Below are 15,055 nucleotides of genomic sequence, written 5' to 3'. Positions count from 1 at the left end.
CCTGAGCTTGTGTCCCTGGTTTTGGTTTTTCTTCGCCGTCTCCTGTCAGTCTTTTGGCCTGTTAACCATAACTGGGAGATGTTGGAGATGGGCTGAGGGGGGATCATTTCTGAAGGAAAAACTGAAGTTCGTAGGCTGGGGAGATGGCTCAGTAGGTATCAGGTGATGGTGGCTCTGGGATTGGTTCCTGGGACTCGTGTGATTGGAGTTGTCCTGACCCACAGGATGCTGTGGGATGGCGTGTGTGTGCGCCCACGTACAGATTTTTGTTTTTAAATGATAAAAACACCAGTTCCATGTGAGTCCCACTGGCTGTGGCCCGGTGAACTCAGTCTGAAGGGCTGAGTTGATGGCACCTAGGTAGCCCTTACTGAAAGTGAACACCCAGCAATACATACAAACCAGGTATTTTACATGGATATGGGGAGAGGCTGGAGCCTTCACTTTCTTCTTGCTGGGATTACAGAGTGAGCCAGACACTTGACCACAGTTTAGCCATTTCGCGTGGTGAACACAGCACTATTCCCAAGGGAACTGTAGACCTCCACAGAAACCGTCTGAGTTTTCACGGCAACAGTATTCCTGATGAACTAGTACAGACAGGAGGAAATGCTACTCAACGTGGTATTCTTGGTGGAATGGAATGTGTTGTCTTCAATGGGTTGAGTGGATCCCACAGTTAATGTACATGAAGTAGGTTTAGGCAAATACATGAGGCATCTTGGGGTAGAAACCAGAGGTTTTGGAGACAGAATCTGTCTAGGTGTCTAACCTCTTTGCTAACAATTAGGAGTTCTTACACATTCAGCGTAGTACAAGTCAGTCTGGGCATCCAGGACCTAATGGGCATGGTTTCTCAGCTATGGCGGATGCATTCTTATAGAGTTGCTTTGCTAAGTTTTACAAGTTAATTTGGTGTTGAACCCAGGGCCTTCTGCATTCTAGGCAGACTTTTGGTTTTTCAAGACAGGGTTTCTCTCTCTAACCCTGGCTGTTCTGGAAAATCCTGTGTAGATCAGGCTAGCCTTGAACTCACAAAGATCCACCTGTCTCTGCCTCTGGAGTGCTTGGACTAAAGGTGTGCACTACCACTGCCTGCCTACGCAAGGACTTTTTTTTGGGGGGGGGGGTTGTTTTTCGAGACAGGGTTTCTCTGTGTAGCTTTGGAGCCTGTCCTGGAACTCACTCTGTAGACCAGGCTGGCCTCGAATTCACAGAGCTCCTCCTGCCTCTGCCTCCTGAGTGCTGGGATTAAAGGCGTGTGCCACCATTGCCCTGCATGTCATTTATCTATTGTGGGTGTGTGCGTTGGTGGGGGAGGGGTTGAGTGTGCCACAGTTTACCTGGCTGGAGTTTGATTCTTTACACCATGCTGGTCCCAGAGGTCCAAAGTCATCCGGACTCAGCAGTAAATGCACTGGGCCTGCTTACCAGCCCTTATTCTTCGTGTGTTTGGGTGAACTCAGATTGTCAGTACAAACCACCTGTATGTGTAAAGTAATTTAAAGTAGTCGTCTTCAGGAGTGCCAACGGGATGTCTAGAAACAATAAATGTGCCTGCTGCCAACCAAGACAACCTCAGCTGACCCGAGTGTACACACACATTCACTTGAGTGAGCTTGATGCACACACAAACAAACACACACACACACACACACACACACACGTGCATCTGTACCATGTACATGCCTGGTATCTGAGACAGCCAGAATTGGGGGTCAGATTCCCTGGAACTCTCTTCAGCTCCTTCCTTGGACTCGATCCTTCTGCCTCACCTTCCCAGGTAATAGTTGAACTTGTTCCCCCACACCCCGGATGAGACACTCCTGGAAGAAGCTGGTTGGGAAGGGCCCTTTGGGGGTGTGTCATTGTCATAGCGGGAGAGGTGCTTATTTACACCTAACTGTTGGCTCCTGTGATGTGAATGCATTTGTTACTCCCTTGGGGTCGGCTAGGATAGGTGGAGCAACAGCAATTTATTTTTCTTGAGTAGTTTCCTGAGGTTTCACTGGAGAGATGTCAGTTTTTTATTTCAGTGAAGGAGGTTGGCCTCTGGTTATCCTCTTCAAGAGTCCCATTTCTGATAGTACTTTAAAAATTATAACAGGGCCGTGGTTGGTGGTGCACACCTCTAATCCCAGCACTCAGGAGGCAGAGGTAAGAGGCCAGTCTGGACTACGGAGAGTTCCTGGACAGCCAGGGTTACACAGAGACACATAAGCTCTGTGTTATCTCCCCCCCTCCCCCCAGGCATTTACCTGGGGCTAAATTAGCTGAAGCTAGTCTGCAGATTGCATTAGGAGACCCTTCTGCTCAAAGCAAGTTGAATGGGTGAACACTGGCTGTGCACCTGTAATGTAGAAGAAAGTGGTCAACTGGGTGGCTTGTAGGGCTTGAACCGGGCCTTCTGCCTGCACTGGGATATTTCTCTTGAGGTTTGCTTGGGCCCGCAGCTATAAGGACCAACGGGAAAGAGATGAGAAGGGCTAGGATCCACTCCTGTGCAGCTGTAGGCCAGGTACCAGTTGCTTATGTGACATAACTTTCCAGATCGGGAACCCACAGCAGACCAAAGTCCGACTTGGTGAAGCAATGAGCTCTAGTAGGGTCACTTACAGGAATGTGGGTGAGGGGTCACTTACAGGGGCAGAAATGACTCACAGCTGCATCACGAAGGCCCGTGGGTGACAGCTCATAAAAGCTGGTTTGCCCTACGGCCTGCAGGCAGCGTGGCTGGTTGGAGAGCCCTTCCCTGGTGCCTCCTCTGATCTCTATCCCTTCCAGACAGCCTGGCTCGGTTCTGTGTCCTCCAGGCTGCTGCTCCTGGTCTCCTTGGAGTTTTTCTCCTCTTAAGATCGTGTTGTGGCCGGGCGTTGGTGGCGCACGCCTTTAATCCCAGCACTCGGGAGGCAGAGGCAGGCGGATCTCTGTGAGTTCAAGGCCAGCCTGGTCTACAGAGCGAGTTCCAGGACAGCCTCCAAAACAACACAGAGAAACCCTGTCTCGAAAGCCCCCCCCCCAAAAAAAAGACGGTGTTATGAGGCTTGGCGCTCAACTCTCTGAACTGGGCTCTGCTTACTCTGGCAGACGGGCCTGGTGGAATCTGGTCAGTTTGAGGGGAGTTCCTGAAGCTGCTTTGGCGTTTATTACCTCTCTGCTCTTAGGAGCTCCCCTGCCGTGGGGGAAGAGTTGATCTGGAGACTGCAACACTTGGCTGGGAATGCACAGCCATCAGGCACCAGCAGAGATGTGGGGCTGCAAAGTGTCACAATGGAAACCCCTGAACAAAAAGGTATCTGTTTGCAAAGTGGAGACTTGGGGGAGGGGGTATGCATGAGTGGCAGTGGTGCAGCTTGAATCCCAGCACTGGGAAGAGGGAGGAAGCCCAGGCTTCACAGTGAGGACAGCCAAGCTACACAGTGAGACCTTGTCTCAAAACAAATGGATACATCAAGCTCCTCTCCCCCTGCGGGGCCTCGGCCCTGCTAAATCAGTGCTGTGTATGTTTGTCACCCCCAGCCATAGAGGTGAAACACACACTTCCCTGGGGACCTGAGTAGCAAGCGAACCAGGAGTGCCCAAGAGAAGTGAGGTTGTCGGGAAGCCACCTCTGGAGGTATACTTTCGAGAAAGGAGTCACATACTGATTTATTTTATCGGTGCAGCTTTTATTGTGTTTCTCTGGGGTGTGTGTGTGTGTGAGTGTACCCATGCCGCAGAGCCCATGTGGAGAGCAGAGGACAACGCTGAGAAATCCCCACGGGTCCTGGGTATCAAGCCCAGATCGTCAGGCTAGCACACGGCAACCTCCTTATCCCAGGCGCTCCACACAGCACTTGCTTTTAGACTGCCATGTTGCTTTTCCCCTTGTTTCTGCCTTCACATCTGTCAGGACAACTGTCACAGCTCAGCCCAGAGCACAGAGGATCCAAGCCAAGGGCTGGCGAACTCTCACTGAGGGAGGAGATTCCAGACGGTGACCTTAAGTTCATTGTGTGGCGGTAGTGGGGCGGGTAGGCACTCCATTTGGCACCAGTAGCCCACAGGGTTGTGAAGAGCAAGGGTTTTGGAGCTTGAACTTTGCTTAGCATGTTGACTTCGAGGTATGGAATAATTGCACAGCAGAATGGTCGTTTCCAGGGCAGGGGCCCAGTGTGACGGATGAGGGAGGGGCAGGCCTGGCGGAGAAACTGCAGACAGGTTGGGAGAGCTCCAGGAGAGGCATCCAAAAGCAGGTCTTGGGTAGGGAGCAGGTGGGGTTGAAGGCTCAGTTGAAAGGTTCTAGATCTAATTCCTAGGTCCATAACTTGACTCAGGTCAGACAAGGCCTGATTACAGCTGTGTTCCTTTCTTCTCTAACCGGTTCTGCAGAATCGAGAGAGAGTAGTTCTCACCTACATGTATCATCCTCCCTGTGGGCTTGACGCAGAAACCCAGCTTTCAGGTCCCGAAGCCTCCTATTAAGTCTAAACCTATCTGCATTTGGGGTTTAAGTTTCTTATCTTTTAAATGAACCACAAGACTTGGCCCAAGCCACTAAGCCCTGCCCTGGTTTGCTTTGATAAAGAGTTCATCCAAGGGCTGGAGAGATGGCTCAGAGGTTAAGAGCAATGGCTGTTCTTCCAAAGGTCCTGAGTTCAATTCCCAGCAACCACATGGTGGTTCAACCATCTATGATAAGATCTGGTGCCCTCTTCTGGTGTGCAGACATACATGTAGGCAAGAACACTGTATACATAATAAATGAATCTTTAAAAATATATTAAAAAAAGAGATCATCCAATCCAATCTACAGCCTCCCCTAGAGATGGCGACTGGCAGCTCTTTTGTTGCAAAGTAGGGAATGGTAGTCATAGTGACTATGTCAGGTGCCTGCCTAAGTCTGGCTGACGGTGTTGGTCATGGACATCTTACCAGCAATGGACCTACACACTTCCTTTCATAAGGCAGTCTTATTGAGATAGGGTATCATTGTGTAGCTCTGGCTAGAGTTAAACTCAAGATCCTTAAGATCCTGGGGTGCTATAGGTACAGGGGTACCCCTTTCATTATCAGAAATAGTCTTTAAAAGAATGTCATCATATTAAATATTTTCAGCGATGTGTGTGCACATTATTTAGGTTGAGGTCCCATGGAGGCCAGAAGAAGGGACTGGATTCCTCCCCACTCCGCTCCGGAGCTTAATTTAGATGCAATTGTGAGCCCCCTGATATGCGTGCTGGAACCCAACTCAGGGTCCTCTGGAAGAACAGCTCTTAACTGCCGAGTCATCCCCAAAAGCCAGGAATCCAGGGAGTCGAGGAGATAAAGACAATCCCGAGAGGCAATGAAGTGGGCATCATAAGCAGGGACCACTGCCTTTCTCTGGTGGGCACAGAACGCAGGTGCGAGCCAGCCAGTGCAGACAAGATGGGCCTGCAGGCCGAGGTGCCTGCCGCCAGGCCAGACAGCCCAAGTTTGATTGCAAGCTACCACACGTACATACACTAAGTAATTATTTTTTTTAAAAGCTTGTTCTTGAGACAGGGTTTTACTGGGTAGACCAGACTGGATTTGAGTTCACAGAGATCTGCCTGCCTCTGCCTCACGAGTGCAAGGATTAAACGCGTGCCACCACACTCAGCGCCATTTCCAGCTCTTGAGTAACGAAACCCATTTCCTAAATGATCAGTGTAAACTGGGAAATGCTGCCATCTGCTGGCTGTTGTGGCTTCTAGCTAACAGCCCGTTTTTTGGGTTGTTAAAGGGCCAACCCAACCAATGTCAGAGTCACAGCAGAGCGAAGGGGGAGTGTGCCCAGGGGAGGGAATGAGGAAGAGGGGGCCAGGCGGTTGGATAAAAACAGCTCTCAGAGTCCCCGTCTGCATCTTAGACAAAGGTGGCACATGGACGTTCAGTAACTGGTCCCAGGCGACAAAAACTGGGCCAGGAGACTGCAGACACCTTCCTACTGGGGGGAGTGCTTGGGTTTAGGTGACATGATCTGAATGATGCCCAGGTCATCCCAAATGGCAGTGCTGTCGGAGCCGAGATTGAAGCCGCCGTGGTTAAATGATGCACACATCCCTGGAAGCACCCTGGAAATGAGGATGGACCCAGAGTCAAGGGAAGCCATTTTTAAAAAATATTTATTCATTTTTTATGTGCATCGCTGTTTTGCCTGCATGTGTATGCCTGTATAAGGATGTCAGGAACTTGAGTTACAGACAGTTGTGAGCTGCCATGTGGGTGCTGGGAATTGATCCCAGGACCTCTGGAAGAGAGCAGACAGTGCTCTTAACCTGAGCCATCTCTCCAGCCCCGGGGAGCTATCTTTCCTGGGCTTCCCAGCAGCAGTTGTGGCTACGGTTTCTCCCAGCAGCCGCCTCAGCCGAGGAGCCTCCCCAGGAGAACCCCAGTCCCCATCCCAGCACTCGGGGGGCAGCAGTAGGTGGATCTGTGAGTTTGAGGCCAACCTGGTCTACATAGAGAGGTCCAGGACAGCCAGGGCTACGCAGAGAAACCTTCTCAAAGACATCAAACAAACAAAAAAGATCTGTTACCCTGTCTCCTCATCCTCCAGCAGAAGATCAGAATCCAGCTGAGGTGACACGGTGATCCTCAGCCTTCGCTGCATCTGTCCAATAAGGCAAACACACGATCATTTGATGTTTTGAGTGTGTTGACTCTCACCCTCAACGCTGCTAATCTCAGTGACTTTGTTCCACTGATAGAGCCCCCCCCCACACTTCCCAGTCTCTAGGCCCACAGCTGATACCTGCTTTGCTTTTCTTTTTTCTTAAAGTCAAGAGTGGTAGCACCTGCCTTTAATCCCAGCACTCTGGAGGCAGAGGCAGGAGGATCTCTGTGAGTTCCAGGCCAGCCTGGTCTCCACATTAAGTTCTAGGACAGCCAGAGCCACATAGCGAGGCTTGTTTTTTTTTTATGCATTGATTTATTCTATGCAGATACGTGTTGTTCATGCATGTATGCCTGTGTACCATCTACGTGGCTGGTGCTCTCAAGATAGGACGTTGGATGCCCTGTAACTAGAGATGCTGATGGTTAGCAACGCCCATGGGAGTGCTGAGAACTGAGCCTGGGTCCTTAAAGGCAGTAAGTGTTGCTAACAGCTGAGCCGTGACTCCAGCCTCTCATTATATATTTTATTTGACTCATTAAGTTTTTTTCATTTACAACGTTTTTATTTTTATTTTTTTGCTTGCTTTGTCTGTTCTTGAGACGACCTCACTAGCCTTGAATTAGTGTACATGGCTGAGGGTGATCTTGAACTCCGGATCCCCAAGTGTCAAGTTATGGGTATGTGCTACCATGTCCAATTTGGACTCAGTTTTGAGTCCCTGGCTTGATCCAGTCACTTCTCCTCTCAGCAGCGAAATTTACGTTCCAAATCTCTTCCGTAGCCAGGTTCGCACGCTCTGCAACCTCCGTGAGTAACCCCATCCTCTCCCACCTCCAGCCAGGTGTTAGACAGCTGGGTTTACCCCGCCCCCCCACGCCCGTGCTCTGAGACCACGATTATTATAATTAGCCAATCAACAGGCGCCTAGCTAACCTCTCTCAGAAGCCTCCTTACATGCTTTTTCTAGCTCTCTCTAATCTGCCTTGCCTGGCAGATTTCTCTAGCTGTTTCTGGCTGCTTAGCCACTGAACTAAGCCACTGCGGTTGTGCCGCAGAGTCCCAGGGGGCTCCTCCTGGAGGTGCGTGGGGGGGGGGCTTCCTATTTCAGTTATGCTGCTCCCCTGGGTAGCCTCAAGGATTTTCAAGCTTTTGGTGTTGGAATCAGACTTGGTCCACCAGGGGGCGATACAGCTCTCTGTTGGACACTGGCCTGATTTGGTGGTGTCTGGGCAGGCTTTTCGTTGAGTTTTGTTCTTTTCCGACCGCTCCTTTCTCAGAAATCAAGCCTACAGTGGCTATTGTCAAGAGCAGGATTGTAGGCCAGTTGTGTTCCTCTGGCTTGGGACACACCATCTTACCTCTCTGGCTTCCTGTTTCTTTACGTATTATCTAGACATTGTGGGGGAAAAATGATCTTATACTTACTACTAAATTCTATTTCTTGGCAATTTCGTACATGTACACAGTGCATCCTGGTTACCTGCCCAATCCTATTTTTGATGTTTAGGTTATTGTTGTTGTTTTTAAAGATTTGTTTATTTTTTTGTCAAGTTTAGTGGAACACACACAGGCAAAACAGATCTCTGAATTTTCCAGGTAGCGAAGGCTACATAGTGAGATCTTGTCTCAAACTCCAGGACTCCTGCCCCTGAAAAAATTATTTATTTCCATTTTATGTGTATGAGGGTTCTGCCTGCATGTATGTAAGTGTACCACATTTCCACAGAGGTCACAGGCTCAGAGGAGGGTGCCGGATCCCCTGGAACTGGAGTTACAGACACTTGGGTACTGAGAAGGGATTTCAGGTCCTTTGGGAGAGCAGCCAGCCATGGGGCCGTCTCTCCAGGCCCTGGCGTTTAGTTTGAAATTCCTCCTGAAGGACAGCCCGACTGGTGCTCTGAGGACTGGACGTCACCTGTCAGCCTGAGTGCTGGTTATCTCTGGGGTACCAACTGCCCCATCTCGAAGGCTGAAAGCTGCCCTTCATCTCAAGACTACTCAGCGTTCACTGAGACAGCTACCGGGATCCAGTAATGGCTGAGGGGACGGGGCAGGCTTGGCCATTTCTATTGCTTTTTTTTTTTTTAACGTGGATGGACATTTTGCCTCCATGCATATCTGTGTATCACATGCTTGCAGAGGCCAGGAGGGGGCATCAGATCCCCTGGAGTTGGTCTTACTACTACAATTTGACCCCCTTATGTGTGACAGCTAGCCTCCTTATTGAATCAAAGAGGCCTGCAAAGTTGCCTTGCACGGCAGACAGATACAGACTGACTTTGCCCCACCGTACGTGTGAGTGCTGGTTTTCTCGAGTTTCTTCTGGCCTTGTCAAGTCTGGAAAGTATCGAGGAGCTGAAGGAAGTCATTTGGAGAGCATCACACAGATGTGCCTGTCTGGCACTTTAAAAATATATTTATTTATTATTATTTTTTAAAGATTTATTTATTTCTTACCTATACACTGCTCTGCCTGCATGCCAGAAGAGGGCACCAGATTGAATTGTAGATGGTTGTGAGCCACCATGTGGTTGCTGAGAATCGAACCTGGAAGAGCAGTCAGTGCTCTTAACCTCTGAGCCACCTCTCCAGCCCCTGTTTATTACTTTTTGAAGCATGGTTTTTCTATGTAGCCCTGGCTGTCCTGGAACTTGCTATGTAGATGAGCCTGACCTTGAACTCACAGAGCTCCACCTGCCTCTGCTTTCCAAGTATGACCTGCTTGCCTTGCATATTTGCAAGGGAGAAATAACCAAAAGGTCACTTACTAAAACTGTAAGGAACGCTGGGTGGCGGTGGCGCACACCTTTAATCACAGCACTTGGGAGGCAGAGGCAGAGGAACCTCTATGAGTTCAGGCCAGAGTGGCTAACAGAGTGAGTTCCAGGACAACCAAGGCTACCCTGTCTTGAAAAACAAAAACAAAAAAGAGCATTTCTACTATGTGATCAGTTATAGGAAAAATTTTATGTTTTGTTTTGTTGTCCACTCCCAATGCCCCCAGAACTGAGTACCAAACTCAGGGCCTTGAACTTGCTAGGCAAGCAAAATCTCCAACCCCACAAAGTGCTTTTTATTACTTTTTTTTTTAAGCTGTCTCTGCGTGGTACTGGGAATCAAACCCAGGGCCTTGACCACACTATGCCAATTCCCTACATCCCTACCATACCACAAGTACATTTTTTTTTGTTTTTTATTTTTTTTGTTTTATGAGACAGGGTTTCTCTGTATTGTTTTGGAGGCTGTCCTGGAACTCGCTCTGTAGGGCAGCCCGGCCTCGAACTCACAGAGATCCGCCTGCCTCTGCCTCCCGAGTGCTGGGACCAAAAGTACATTTTTACAAATTAAGAAGCTGTAAAAGTTTTTCTTTTTAACCTTCCCCCCTCCCTTCCCTGTCTCCCTCCCTCCTTACCCTACTTTTTTTGGAGGGCATGGTCACATGTAGCTCAGGTTAGCCTTAAATGTGCTATGTAGCCAAGGATAGCGCTGGGCTCCTAAGCCTCCTGCCTCTGCCTCCCGAGTGCTGGGATTACAGGAGTGTGCCATTACACCCCGCTTCTTTTCATTTTTCTTCCTTCCCACGGAAGGGACCATACCACTCTACCCTTGAATCTGGGGAAATGAGTCACTCAGGGGTTTTTTTTTTCTTCTTCTTCTTTTCTTTTTTCTTCTTCCTTTTGTCAAGAAGCTTCATGTGGGTAAGGGAAGAGCTGGTATGTCACAGGAAGTCACAAACCCTTCAAAGTACCTGTGCTGCTTCAGGATCCTGGCATTGCCTCACAGACTGTCCTGGGGGGGACCACTTTCAGGAGATCAAGGTGAGTAGACACGGGACATTTGCAGGACCTGTGGCTACACAGTTGCAGGTTCGGGAGGCAGCACTGACAGGTAGCTGGCCACCAACATTCTGGGTTTTTTTTTTTGTAGATTTATTTTGTGTGTAAGAGTGTTTGCCTGCATATGTGTAAGTGCCCCATGAGTGTGCCTGGTGCCTCGGATCTCCTGGAATCAGTTATATAGATGGTTGTGAGCCACCATGTGGATGCTGGGAATTGAACCCAGGTCGTCGGCAACAGCTGCAAATGACCTTAGTCACTGAGCCATCCCTCCAGCTCCACGCTCGGGCTTCCTTATCTTGCTGGTGCTCACTGACCTACATCTTGGAACGTACACACTTTCTACCTGCTCGAATGCCTCCTAAGGCTTCACAGCCAGGCACCCACACAGACTCGACTCTGCCCCCAAACCCTGGACTTTTAGCAGGATTGCAGACTTTTCTGCTTCCTTAGCAAGGTTTTCAAGCCGCAGGAATGCCACACACACAGGAATTACAGAATCGTAAGCAGTTTACTTACTTATTTACTAATTTTCTCTTAAGATGCATGTCATTACATTTACTTACGTGTTATGTGCATGTGTATATACAATATGTGTACACTCGTGCCAGAGTGCGTGGAGGTCAGAGAATGATCTACAGAGGGCTCTTTTCTTCTACCTTGTGGAACCAGGGGGTTGAACTCAGACTCGATGGCAAATGTCTGCATTTGCTGACCCATCAATTCTGCCTCACTTGTTTTTGCGAGTCTGATATAGTGTAGGCTGGCTCAAACTCACAGTGTTGTAGAGGCTGACTTTGAACTCCGCCTTTGCCTCTCAAGTGCTGGCGTCTAGGCATGAGCCACTCTGCTGGGCTAACCTTTTTCTTGTTTGCTCTTCCAAGACTATGTTTTCGTTTTTCCTTTAATTCTCAGCAGTAAAATGATAGTGTCATAATAGAGTTGTTAGTCACTGACAAACTCCTCTCGGGAGACCCTGCCATGCAACAAGACTTCAGTATGGCTTCCCAAGAAAGAAAAATAAATAGAATCTCTCTTGAGAAACCCCAGGGCGGAGGCTGGGGGATGGATCAGAGGGCAAAGTGCTTTGCAGCCTATGCACAAGGAAGGACCCGAGTTCAGATTTCTAGTAGGCAAGCAAAAGCCAGGTGTGGTGGCACATGCCCATAGCCCTAGCTTTGCAGGGTGGAGATGGGCACGTCCTGGGGGTTCCTTGGCCAACCTGACTGCACATGCTCACAGATGTGTACCCATGTTTACACTGCACACAAACACACACACTCATAGGAACACTGGAGTCTTTGAGGCATGTAGTAGTGAAGATATAGGGAGAGATTAGACAGGAATTACTGAACAAAACAGGAAGGGTTTAATAGGGACTTTCAGGGTGCCACAGAGACCGAAATCAGCAAGCATGGGGTAGCCCTGGGTCAGAAAGTTACTCACTGCCATGTGATCAGGTGTGTGTTTTGTGTGAATGACTGTAAGAAATGTCTTAACCTCTGTACCCACCAATTCATTCATTCATTGTTAAGCTTTATTTACTTATTTGAAAGGGTTTCTCTGTGTAACCCTGGCTGTCCTCGTACTCACCCAATAGACTAGGCTGGCCTTGAACTCACACAGATTTACCTGCTTCTGCACGACCCCCCCACCCCACCCCCCACCCACCCCCGTGCTGGAATTAAAGTCATGTGTCACCAATGCCTAGCAGCTCTTTTGTTAACTTAAAAATTGATATATAGCCGGGCGGTGGTGGTGCACGCCTTTAATCCCAGCACTCGGGAAGCAGAGTCAGGCGGATCCCTATGAGTTCGAGGCCAGGCTGGACCGACAGCCTCCAAAACAATACAGAGAAACCCTGTCTCGTAAAAACCAAAAAAAAAAAAAATTTATATATAGGCCAGGCAGTTGGTGGCACACACCTTTAATCCCAGTGCTCGGGAGGCAGAGACAGGTCAATCTGGTCTACAGAGCAAGTTCCAGTGTGTGTGTGTGTGTGTGTGTGTGTGTGTGTGTGTGTGTGTGTGTGTGTGTGTGTGTGTAGGTCAGATGACAACTGTGGCCATTGGTTCCTGCCTTCTATCCCATGGGTTTAAGGAATTGAATCCAGGTCGACAGGCATAGTAACAAGTACACTAACATGATGAACTATTTCACCTGCCCTGTTTGTTTTCATTTTATTTACTGAATTTTATGTGTATGACTGTTTTGCCTACTTTTATGTCTGGGAACCATATTTGTGCCTGGTGCCCACAGAGGCCAGAAGAGGGCATCAGATCCCCTGAAACTGGAGTTGCAGATGGCTGTGAGCCAGTGTGGGAGCTGGGAATCAGACCTGGTTCTTCTGGAAGAGCAACCAGAATTCTTTCTTTCTTTCTTTCTTTTTTATTTTTAGAGATAGGGTTTCTCTGTGGCTTTGGAGGCTCCCCTGGGATTAGCGTTGTAGACCAGGCTGGCCTCAAACTCACAGAGATCCGCCTGCCTCTGCCTCCCTACCTCAGTGCTGGGATTAAAGGTGTGTGTCACCAATGCCTGGCTAGCAACCAGAATTCTTAACCACTGAGCCATATCTCTAGCCCTTGTTTGTTTTTTGAGACAAGGTCTATGTAGCCTTAGCTTGCCTGGAACTATGTGTATACAAGGCTGGGCTCAAACTCACAGAGCTCCGTCTCTGCCTCCTGAGTGTTGGGATTAAATGCAAGGATCACCTTGCCCAGTTTCCATATATATATATATAGTGTGTGTGTGTGTGTGTGTGTGTGTGTGTGTGTGTGTGTGTGTAGGGGTATACTTGTGCCAGAGGATGAGTCTCTAAGAATCAGGACTCCCCTTCATCTATGTGGTTCCCAGGAATCAAACTCAGGTTTGTGAGGCTCAGTGGCAAGTGTCTTTACCTGCTAGGACATTCCACTGGCCACAGGGACCATTTTAAGCTTCCCGCCTTGAGGGAGGAGCACAGCCCTTACCTACCCATGAGAGAAATGAGCTTCCCAGCAGAGAGGGTGAAGTCGGATGTGAACGCATCTGCCTGACTCCCAAGGCTGAGATGATTTTCTCTGACCTTGATGTCCCTTCCAGACAGGCGTGCAACGGTTTGGGGCAGCGTCATGTACAGCTGTTCCTTGCATTTAGCAGCCTTCTGTTCTCATCCTCACAGGCGTCTCCTCCTTTGTTCTTTTCATTGGCTTCTTCTGCTTGTGTCCAGAGCCTGTAGATCCCAAAGATGAACCCCACGGATGTAGCAGACACCACACAGGATGAAAACGCGTACAACAGTTACTACCTCTACGAAAGCATGCCCAAGCCTTGTACCAAGGAAGGCATCAAGGCGTTTGGGGAGCTCTTCCTGCCTCCTCTTTATTCGCTGGTCTTTCTGTTGGGTCTGTTTGGGAACTCCATTGTGGTTCTGGTACTGTTCAAATACAAGAGGCTCAAGTCCATGACCGACGTGTACCTGCTCAACCTTGCCATCTCCGATCTGCTGTTTGTACTTTCTCTCCCATTCTGGGCCTACTACGCCGCCGACCAGTGGGTTTTTGGATTAGGTCTGTGCAAGATTGTTTCATGGATGTACTTGGTGGGCTTTTACAGTGGCATCTTCTTCATCATGCTCATGAGCATAGACAGATACCTGGCCATTGTGCATGCAGTGTTTTCCTTGAAAGCGAGGACTCTGACCTATGGGGTTATCACCAGCTTGGTCACGTGGTCAGTGGCTGTATTTGCCTCCCTCCCAGGCCTCTTGTTCAGCACCTGCTACACGGAGCGCAACCACACGTACTGCAAGACCAAGTACTCAGTCAACTCGACCACATGGAAAGTCCTCAGCTCCCTGGAGATCAACGTCCTGGGGCTGCTCATCCCCCTGGGGATCATGCTCTTTTGTTACTCCATGATCATTAGGACCCTGCAACACTGTAAGAATGACAAGAAGAGCAGGGCGGTCAGGATGATCTTCGCCGTGGTGGTCCTCTTCCTGGGCTTCTGGACGCCCTACAACGTGGTGCTTTTCCTGGAGACGCTGGTGGAGCTTGAAGTCCTTCAGGACTGCACGGTGGAGAAGTACCTAGACTACGCCATCCAGGCCACAGAAACTCTGGCCTTTATTCACTGCTGCCTCAACCCCGTCATTTACTTCTTTCTCGGGGAGAAATTCCGGAAGTACATCGCCCAGCTCTTCAGAACGTGCCGGGGTCCTCTTGTGCTCTGCCAATACTGCGACTTCCTTCAGGTCTATTCAGCCGACACCTCCAGCTCCTCTTACACGCAGTCCACTGTGGATCATGACCTCCGCGACGCTTTGTAACACGTGAACAGGGGGATCATGGCCTTAACAAGCTCCCCACACCCGGCACTAGGTCACCTTGTTTTCAGTAAGGGTCCCCTGAGCAGGTGTCCAAGGAAAACAAACAAAAATCATGGAAAGGCAGCTTCTCACCCTGCAGCTCACCCTTACTCTTTCCATAGACAAGTGCAGGCCGAAATGTGTTCAGCTGGGCTGCGTTCGTCACACACCAGGTCTGTCTACAGGGAGAGAGGAACCCGGGGGAGGCCTGCGAACAGAGTCTCGGTGACCTTCTAGATTGCACTGAAG

At 49.4% G+C, this 15,055-nt stretch overlaps 1 protein-coding gene and 1 long non-coding RNA gene across 6 annotated transcripts in view; one reads left to right on the top strand and one right to left on the bottom strand.

Annotated features, from left to right (window-relative positions):
- Positions 1–3,651: 3,651 nt before the first annotated feature.
- Positions 3,652–6,723, bottom strand: LOC110341797. The gene is made up of 2 exons (XR_002383801.2): positions 6,543–6,723; positions 3,652–4,365 (listed from the first exon to the last, which is right to left on the bottom strand). It is a non-coding gene; the product is annotated as an uncharacterized LOC110341797 (long non-coding RNA).
- Positions 6,724–6,848: 125 nt separating this feature from the next.
- Ccr4 (C-C motif chemokine receptor 4) overlaps positions 6,849–15,055 on the top strand; it is a 9,828-nt gene continuing 1,621 nt past the window's right edge. Inside the window, exons 1-3 of one of the 5 annotated variants that reach the window (XM_021229937.2) lie at positions 6,849–7,095; positions 10,308–10,440; positions 13,667–15,055. The exon at positions 13,667–15,055 is cut by the window's right edge and continues 1,621 nt beyond it. In XM_021229937.2, the coding sequence (XP_021085596.1) occupies positions 13,685–14,767 (1,083 nt within the window). In that variant the 5' untranslated portion in view covers positions 6,849–7,095; positions 10,308–10,440; positions 13,667–13,684 and the 3' untranslated portion in view covers positions 14,768–15,055. 5 annotated transcript variants of the gene reach the window in all.

Source organism: Mesocricetus auratus, unplaced genomic scaffold (assembly GCF_017639785.1).
Source record: "Mesocricetus auratus isolate SY011 unplaced genomic scaffold, BCM_Maur_2.0 Super-Scaffold_100691, whole genome shotgun sequence".
NCBI classification, from domain to species: domain Eukaryota; kingdom Metazoa; phylum Chordata; class Mammalia; order Rodentia; family Cricetidae; genus Mesocricetus; species Mesocricetus auratus.
Note: the sequence above shows the minus strand (reverse complement) of the source record. Positions and strands in the feature narration are given on the sequence as shown.